This window comes from Cebus imitator, unplaced genomic scaffold, assembly GCF_001604975.1.
Source record: "Cebus imitator isolate Cc_AM_T3 unplaced genomic scaffold, Cebus_imitator-1.0 Scaffold54, whole genome shotgun sequence".
Lineage (NCBI taxonomy): Eukaryota > Metazoa > Chordata > Mammalia > Primates > Cebidae > Cebus > Cebus imitator.
In genome coordinates this window covers 1,740,133-1,750,025 of record NW_016107369.1, presented here as the reverse complement: position 1 = coordinate 1,750,025, position 9,893 = coordinate 1,740,133, and the positions used below count along the sequence as shown (strand labels likewise).

General features: G+C 41.8%; 1 protein-coding gene across 1 annotated transcript in view; it reads right to left on the bottom strand.

The window, feature by feature from the left end:
- The window catches only part of NOXRED1 (NADP dependent oxidoreductase domain containing 1), a 39,468-nt gene that overhangs the window by 15,584 nt on the left and 13,991 nt on the right, over nt 1–9,893 (bottom strand). Inside the window, exons 2-5 of the mRNA XM_017528538.2 lie at nt 7,056–7,249; nt 2,313–2,493; nt 1,555–1,706; nt 626–848 (exon numbers count right to left, since the gene is read on the bottom strand). Of these exons, the coding sequence (XP_017384027.2) occupies nt 626–848; nt 1,555–1,706; nt 2,313–2,493; nt 7,056–7,249 (750 nt within the window). The remainder of the gene's footprint in view (nt 1–625; nt 849–1,554; nt 1,707–2,312; nt 2,494–7,055; nt 7,250–9,893) is intronic.

Sequence of the window (9,893 nt, the reverse complement as noted above, 5' to 3'; positions counted from 1 at the left end):
GGAGGCTGAGGCAGGAGAATTGCCTGAACCCAGGGAAGCAGAGATGGCAGTGAGTCAAAATCATGCCTCTGCACTCCAGCCTGGGTGAAAAAGAAAGTGTCTCCAAAAAAAAAAAAAAAAAGAATGTTCAAAGCAGCCCATAATGCAAATTGGGGAGGATAGGGGGAGGAATTACATCTCTATCAAGTGGAGACAGGGTGAATAAATGTAATGAAATCAATGTGTCCGGTGGACACCTAGTAGCCGCTCATAAATGAGGTAGCTATGATTGTACTCACATAGAATAGAGGCCGTGATACAGTAAGTAAAAAAGCAAAATACATAGTTCCCATGTTTCTAACACTGTACATATAGGAATAGATATGCATATACATGATAATGTAATGACAATATAAATGTTTGTAAATGCATAGATAAGAATAGAAAAACTGTTAGAGTTAAACTCTATGAAATGGGATTTGGAAGGGAAAGGAGGACATTTACTTTTCCGCTAGTCAAAATTCTACACAAAAATGTATGATTTTTATCAATGTTTAAAGAGAACATGAAGGGATAAAAAGAAAAAGCATTAACTAAGAGAAGAGTCTGGGAGAAATGAGAACGGCCAGCTGTCTGATGCCCTTACCTTTCCTGAGACAAGTTCTTGCCATAGGCTTTGCTGACAAAATCTGTTAATTGAAACTTTGGGCAAGATGCTGCGTCTTTCCCACAGTCTTCAAAGTGCATGGAGAGAAAGAGGTCACTCAGACGCTGCAGCACTTGGGAGTGGGCCATGTTTCTTGCCGTGCATATGTTTAGGACCGCATAGAACACTCCCTCCAACCACTTGATATTGAGGATTATTCCCCCTACACACCAATGAGAAGGTAAATACCAGTTAGCACCATCAAAAATGAGTTGCAGAGAACCTAGAATAAACCCCTGAGAGTGAATAGCCACCTTTTTTCTTTTCTTTTTTTTTTTTTTTCTTTTTTTTTTTTTTCTGTGTTTTTTTTTTTTTTTTTTTTTTTTTTTTTTTTTTTTTTTTTTTCTTTTTTTTTTTTAGAGGTTACTGCTAATCAAATAGCCACCATTTTTCCAAGACAGGTTGGTAATACGAACTACAAGATGAGCAAACACTCCTTCCTGAGCCACAAGCCCTACCTGTGCCCTTTACAACACATCATGTGTTGAGCATCTCAGAGGAGGACAGATATGACTAACATAGACATTGCTAGTGGCAAAGGTGTCTCTAGAATAGTTGTTGCTAATAAGGAGAAGGAACTGTGGGAAAATGCAAGATTAAAACAAGGAAAAGCCATTTTAGTACCATATTACATCCTCCTGTTGAAATAAGCTATCTCCTCTTTTGGTTTTTAGTTTGTCCTTAAGAAGTAGAAATAATCAGGCTTCTCAGCTCTTCCTAAGTAGCTCTCCTGCAGTACCTTGTCACACACACACACACACACACACACACACACACACACACACACACACACAGATTTAATAAGATAGCAGCAATGGGCCAAGAGGAAAGAATTTCAAAAGAATGCCAGAAATATGTTGAGCCATGACCAGCAGGACTGTAGGGACAGGTAGCTTGAAGAATTGTAGGATCTTGGAGAGCAGCGATGATTTCCTTATTGGCCCCCCAGATGTTGACAGAATCTTCCCCATACCAATACTGAGGCCGCAAGATATTGGTGTGGCTCAGCAGTAGTTTCAACCTGGAAGTAAAGCCAAGAAAGGGAGTGCAATGCCAGGACTGGAATAAATGACCACATAACCTACTGTGTTTATATCCAACCCCATCAACAGACCCCCGCACAACTCAGAGACAAATGCGGGCCTGGGTCTGTACTGATTAGTTGGATTTTTCACTAATCAGTTGGATTGTTCATCCACCTAACAAATCCTTACTTATTGAATGTTATCATGTGCCAGGCACTGGACTAGAAACTAGATGTGCAGAAATAATATTTGACACACACTTTCAGTAACTTTTCATGTTATTGCCTGATGGTTTCCCTTCTCATTGATACACAAGGAGAATACTTCAGTGTTCAAATAATGGAAATAAATGTTCTCTTGCAATTTTAAACCTTAACCTTTGTACAGCAACAAAAATGGTTTGTGGGTACTATTTGTGGGTAAGGAGGGAAGTTACAATTAGAAAGATAGCCTATGTTCTTCTACAGATGAAGCTGCTTCCTCCTTATTACTGGAAATAACCAACTCTAAGAGGTAGGGGCTACAGTGGACGTGGGAGGCAGAAGTCAGAGATGGAGAGACAGAGTAGTTGTGCCAGTTCCGTTCTCACCCTAACAAGATACCTGGGTAGCGGGATGGCAGCTACAAAGCTGTACACAATGCTGGTCTTTGAAAGGCTGGTTTGAATTTCTAAGCAGATATTAGGCAGCTGAGATGGCAAGCAGCAGAGGAATATCACATCGGCCCAACTCACCAGATTAGCATTTTGGTAAAAGCACTTGATTTTCAGCTTCTGGAGCTCACCTGGGAGGGATAAAGAAAGACAGAAAGAGCACAGTACTAAGGAGTTTGACCTGAACATCAACTATGGGGAGAAGATGATCATTATTTTAGCTCAGTAAATCAACCCAAGTCTTGCTGCTCCATGTATCAGAAGATACTCCTTCCTTCTAAAAGCTATGCAGCAATGCCCTAACTCTATCACTAAAGCAGCAGTAGTACTTGAAATATAATTCATTTTTTTTTTTTTGAGACAGAGTCTCACTCTGACGCCCAGGCTGTGGTACAGTGGTATAATCTCAGCTCACTGTAAACTCTGCCTCCCAGGTTCAAGCGATTCTCCTGCCTCAGACTCCCAAGGAGCTGGGATTACAGGCACCCACCACCACACTCCGCTAATTTTTGTATTTTTAGTAGAGACAGGGTTTCTCCATGTTGGCCAGGCTGGTCTTGAACTCCTGACCTCAGGTGATCCCCCCCACCTCGGCCTCCCAAATTGCTGGGATTACAGGCATGAGCCACCGTGCCCAGCCAAAATGGGTGTTTTTGGTTTTTTTTTTAATATTTTTATAAAGACGGGGTTTCACCATATTGGTCAGGCTGGTCTCGAACTCCTGACCTCAGGTGATCCACCCGCCTCAGCCTCCCAAAGTGCTGGGATTACAGGCATGAGCCACCGCACTCAGCTCAAAATGGGTGTTCTTATGCAATGTTGGTAAAACTTTATATCTGAAAACCTTTTAGGAGGTCAATTTTTAAAAATACATTAGAGGTTTCTTTAAATATTAAAGATATACCTACCACATGACCAGCCATTTCACTGCCAAGTATTTACCCAAGAAAACTAAAAGTATTTGCCCACATGAACACTTATGTACAGGTATTCGTAGCAGCTTTATTTGTAATAGCCAGAAACTGGAAAAACTGGAAACAACCTGGGTCAATCAGATAAATAAATTGTGGAATAATCATGCAAGGAAATATTACTCAGAAATAAAAAGGATATTGATACATTAAAAAAACTTGGAAATATTTTGGCTGGGCATGGTGGCTCACACCTGTAATCCCAGTACTTCGGGTCAGGAGTTCGAGACGATCAGCCTGGCCAACATGATGAAACCCCGTCTCTATTAAAAATACAAAAAATTAGCTAGGCATGGTGGCAGGCATCTGTAATCTCAGCTACTCGGGAGGCTGAGGCAGGAAAATTGCTTGAATCTGGGAGGTGGAGGTTGCAGTGAGCCAAGATCGTGCCATTGCACTCCAGCCTGAGTGACAGAGTGAGACTCCATCTCAAAAAAAAAAAAAAAAAGTGGTTATATTTCAAACAAATTATGCAGTGTGAAAGAAGTTAGACTAAAAAAAACACTACAAACTGTATGATTCCATTTATATAAAATTCTAGAAAATGCAAAACTACTCTATGGTGACAGAAATCAGATTGTTGGTTTCATGGGTGGAAAGCTTCAGGGAAGTAGAGAAAAAGGAATCACCAAGGACAAGGGGCAACTTTTGGGGGTTATGGGATACGTTCATTATCTTGTGATGATTTCACAGGTGTATTCGTGTCAAAACATCAAACTGTACACTTTTAACTGTGGCCATTTATTGTACAGAAATAATATTTTAGGGTCGCGCTTGGTGGCTCACAGCTATAATCCCAGCCCTTTGGGAGGCTGAGGCAGGCAGATCACTTGAGGTTAGGAGTTCAAGACCAGACTGGCCAACATTGTGAAACCCCATCTCTGCTAAAAATACAAAAACATTAGCTGGGCATAGTGGTGTGCACCTGTAATCCCAGCTACTTGGAAGGCTGAAGCGAGAGAGTCACTTGAACTGGGAGGCAGAGGTTGCAGTGAGCCGAGATCACCCCATTGCACTCCAGCCTGGGAGACAGAGCAAAACTCCGTCTCAAAAAAAAAATTTTTTTTTAATAAAGCTGTACCAATTCTTTGACCTAATAACTTTATTTCAAAAATTATGTATAAGGAAGTTCAACTAAATAAGGCACAGTTATATAAATTATGGTACATCCATATTTTGGGATACTATACAACCTTAAAATCTTTTTTTAAGTTAAAATTAATCTCTTACTAATAAAATTTTAAATCCAGAGATGAAAAAAGAAGAATGGTGTAGGATGTCTGGTGGTCTTAGCCACCACTGGGCACAACTACAGAGTCTGTGCACCCTAACACTGGGTACAGCAAGCACACCCTACTAGGGAGATGCAAAGGAGTGTGCCCAGAGCCTGCTGGGTAACCTTCTACTTGTGGGAAACTGGAGGGGCTTAAAATAATTATTTCTTATTTATCTATTTACTTATTTATTTAGATGGAGTCTCGCTCTGTCGCCCAGGCTGAAGTGCAGTGGTGCAATCTTGGCTCGCTGTAACCTCTACCTCCTAGGCTCAAGTGATTCTCCTGCCTCAGCCTTCTGAGTAGCTGGGACTACAGGTGCTCACCACAACAGCCAGCTGATTTTTGTATTTTTAGTAGAAACTGTGTTTCATCGTGGCTAGGCTGGTCTCAAACTCCTGACCTCAGATGATCCGCCCACCTTGGCCTCCCAAAGTGCTGGGATTACAGATGTGGGCAAATCATTATTTCAAAAAATGTTAAACGATAAGAGAATATGCTCATGATACATTATGTAACAAAAGCAGAATACAGACTGGGTGCGGTGTCTCACACCTGTAATCCCAGCACTTTGGGAGGCCAAGGCAGGCAGATCACGAGGTCAGGAGATCCAGACCATCCTGGTCAACATGGTGAAACCCCATCTCTACTAAAAAAAAATACAAAAAATTAGCTGGGCATGGTGGTGCGTGCCTGTAATCCCAGCTACTTAGGAGGCTGAGGCAGGAGAGTCACTTGAACCCGGGAGCTGGAGATTGCAGTGAGCAGAATATAAAAAACTATATACAGTGTTAATTACTGGTATAATTTAGAGAAAAAAAAAACAGGAAGGAAATGGTAACCAGGGTAGATTTTAGGTAGTTATATCCTTCCTTATAGAGAAATTTTCTACAATATGCATTATATTATTTTATATATTTTTATTATTGAAGTATAATTTATATATAATGCAACACATAGATATGAAGTGTATAGTTTGATCAATTTTGGCAAAAGCATACACCCATTTAAACCCATACCTCTCTTAAGATACAGAACATTTTGCCGGGCGCGGTGGCTCAAGCCTGTAATCCCAGCACTTTAGGAGGCCGAGGTGGGTGGATCACGAGGTCAAGAGATTGAGACCATCCTGGTCAACATGGTGAAACCCTGTCTCTACTAAAAAAAAATACAAAAAATTAGCTGGGCATGGTGGTGCGTGCCTGTAATCCCAGCTACTCAGGAGGCTGAGGCAGGAGAATTGCCTGAACCCAGGAGGCGGAGGTTGCGGTGAGCCGAGATCGCGCCATTGCACTCCAGCCTGGGTAACATGAGTGAAACTCCGTCTCAAAAAAAAAAAAAAGATACAGAACATTTCCATCTTCCCAGAAAAATTTCCTTTGGGACTTTCTCAGTCTATCTCCCCAGAAGAAATCATTGTTCTGATTTCTATCAACATAAATGAAATCACTACAAATTTTGTTTTGGTTTTTTTTTGTTTGTTTTGTTTTTGGAGGCAGAATCTCGCTCTGTCACCAGGCTGCAGTATAGTGGCATGATCTTGGCTCACTGCAACCTCTGCCTCCCCGGTTCAAGCGATTCTCCTATATCAGCCTCCTGAGTAGCTGAGACTACAGGCACATGCCACCACACTCAGCTAACTTTTGTATTTTTTTAAATTAATTAATTTATTATTATTATTTTTTAAAGAGATGGGATTTCACCGTGTTGGTCAGGCTGGTCTCAAACTCCTGACCTCAGGTAATCGAACTGCCTCGGCCTCCCAAAGTGCTGGTATTATAGGCATGAGCCACCATGCCCGGCCTAACTTTTGTATTTTTAATATAGACAGTATTTTTCCATGCTGGTTGGGATGGTCTCATGATCCAGCTGCCTCGGCCTCCCAAAGTGCTGGTATTATAGGCATGAGCCACCATGCCCGGCCTAACTTTTGTATTTTTAATATAGACAGTATTTTTCCATGCTGGTTGGGATGGTCTCATGATCCAGCTGCCTCGGCCTCCCAAAGTGCTGGGATTACAAGCATGAGCCACCGCACCTGGCCACAAAACATTTTTTAAAGTTCAGTAAATGTCATTTTAAAAAATACAAGGCCAACTGCAAATGCCTGGGACTGTACAACACCCAGCCAGACCCTAACTGATTCAGTTAGAAGATCTGAACTCTGTATGGAAAGCTTCCCTGTATCAAAGACCCAGAAAGATAATTCACCACCAAGGGCATAGGGAAAAGAGATGGATATAAAACAGACACATGGAGAAAAAAGTTGCTTTAAAGAACAAGAGAGAAAGCCATGCTTCTAACCTTGCTTAGGGCTAGCAAGCTGAGAACTCCGCATGCTGTATGCAAGGATTCCTCTTCGGAGGACCCTTTCAGAACGGCTTTGTTGACACCTACACACCTACACAGCACAACCAAGCCCCCTTTCTACCACACACTGCTCCTCACCCAGAGTCTCTGGCCTCCGAGTGGAGATCCGCAGACTTTCAGCAGGGATGGGGACGAGCTGCAGCAGTGTGTGAGCCAGCTGCTTCCCAAGGTGGCCTCCTCCAATGATGCCCACCTTTAACTCTTCAGTAGTGGCTGCATTGAGTGATACAATTGAGAGTTGTCTGGAATTTTGATTCTCATTTAAAGATGCTCTGGAGAATGAACACACACACACATCCATAAATATATGCACGCATTGTAGTTCTTAACTGTCAATCTCTGACGTTTTCTGCTTTCACTTTGTCATATAAGGTGCTTGGGGACACCTTAAGTACTTCAGAGATAAGGCATTTCACCTGTGTGTCATTTATCCAGCCTCACTAGGGAATGAAATGTTCCTCCTGAGTTAATTTTCCAGAAACAAAAGTATAACCCTTTTCAAGGGACCAACATTTTAAAATTTTAAATGAACATATTTTGTTATATGTTTGCCTGGTTGAACAGTCTGAATATTTAGTCATTTCACTGACTCAGGACACCATTGTGAACAGCCACTATTATACATCATACTGTAATGTCCATACCACACTGTGGGCCAGTCCCCTCATGTTTTGTTTGTTTCTGTGCAGACAGCTGTCAATTTTTTTTATATAGTGGTTAAAAGACACAGGCTGGGTATGGTGGCTCACATCTGTAATCCCAGCACTTTGGGAGACTAAGGTGGGTAGATCACTTGAGCTGAGGAGTTTGAGACGAGTCTGGGCAACATGGTGAAACCTCATCTCTACAAAAAATACAAAAATTAGCAGGGCGTGGTGGCACACACCTGTAGTCCCAGCTACCCAGGAGGCTGAGGTGGGAGAATTGCTTGAACCTAGTTTGAGGTTGCAGTGAGCTGTGCTCCTGCCATTGCACCCTAGCCTGAGTGATAGAGCAAGACCCTGTCTCAGGAAAACACACACACACACACACACACACACACACCCTAAACTTTACCATCATAACCATTTTTAAAGTGTGCAGTACAGTTGTGTTAATTATATGCACATTGTAGCTAGGCAGCCTGTAATCCCAGCACTTTGGGAGGCCAAGGCAGGTGGATCATTTGAGGTCAGAAGTTCAAGACTAGTCTGGCCAACATGGTGAAACCCCATCTCTACTAAAAATATAAAAATTAGCCCAGCATGGTAGTGTATATCTGTAGTTTCTGCTACTCAGCAGGCTGAAGCAGAAGAGTCTCTTGAACCCAGGGGGTGAGGGTTGAAGTGAGCCGAGCTCCAGCCTGGGTAACAGAGCAAGACTCCATCTCAAAAAAAAAAAAATTATATATATATATATATGCGCACATCGTTGTACAACAGATCTTTAGAACCTTTCCACCTTGCAAAACTGGAACTCTATACACTTTTTTTTTTTTTTTTTTTTTTTTTAAAGACAGAGTCTCCCTCCAATGCCCTAGCTGGAGTGCAGTGGCCCAATCTCAACTCACTGTAACCTTCACCTCCCACATTCAAGCAATTCTCTGCCTCAGGCTACTGAATAGCTGGGATTACAGCATCTCACCATATCCCATGCCTGGCTAATTTTTGTATTTTTAGTAGAGATGAGGTTTCCCCATGTTGACCAAGGTGCTCTCTCAAGTGATCCACCCACCTCAGCCTCCCAAAGTGCTGGGATTACAGGCACGAGCCACCACACCCAACCTCAAACTCTATACAATGATTTTTCTCTCTTCCCTGGAAACTACCCTTCTACTTTCTGTTTCACTACTTTAGCTACCTCACATAAGTAGAATTATGCAGTATTATCTTTTTGTAAATGGCTAATTTCAGTTAGCATAATGTCCTCAAGTTTCATCCATATGAATTTTTGGATTTTCTATTTTCATGAAAAATGCCATTGGGATTTTGATAAGGATTGCATTGAATCTGTAGACTGCTTTAGGTAGTATGGACATTTTAATACCAAGTCTTCCAATCCATAAACATGGGATATCTCTCCATTTATTTGTGTCTTCCTTAATTTCTTTCTTTATTTTTTTAAAAAAGTTGGGGTTTCACTATGATGGCCAGGCTGGTCTTGACCTCCTGACCTCAGGTGATCCACCCACCTCGGCCTCCCAAAGTGCTAGGATTACAGGCATGAGCCACCATACCCGGCCGCTTAATTTCTTTTGGCAATGTTTTGTAGTTTCAGTGTACAAATCTTTCATCCCCTTGTTAAGTTTATTACTAAGTATTTTATTCTATTGGAGATACTATTTTATTTTATTCTATTTATTCTATTCTAAGTGTGATTTTGGTAATTTCCTTTTCAGATTGTTCATTAGTGTACAGAAATGCAACTAATGATCATATGTTCATTTTGTATCCTGCAACTTTGCTGAATTTGTTTACTATTTCTAACAGTTTTTTCTTAATGGACTCTTTAGGGTTTTCTACATATAAGATCACATCAGCATGGGCTCAATGGGTCATGCCTGCCATCCTAGCACTTTGGGAAGCCATGGTGGGAGAACTGCTTGAAGGCAGGAGTTAGAGATCAATCTGGGCAAAATGGCAGGATACTGGCTCTACGAAAACATTAAAAGTTAGCTGGCCATAGTGGTGTGCACCTATAGTCCTAGCTACTTGGGAAGCTGAGGCAAGAGAGTCACTTGAGCCCAGAAGTTCAAGGTTATATGTAGTGGGCTATGCTCATGACACTGCATTCCAGCCTGGGTGACAAAGCAAGACTTTGTCTCAAAAAATGAAAAATATGAGCCGGGCGCGGTGGCTCACGCCTGTAATCCCAACACTTTGGGAGGCCGAGGCGGGTGGATCACGAGGTCAAGAAATCGAGACCATCCTGGTCAAC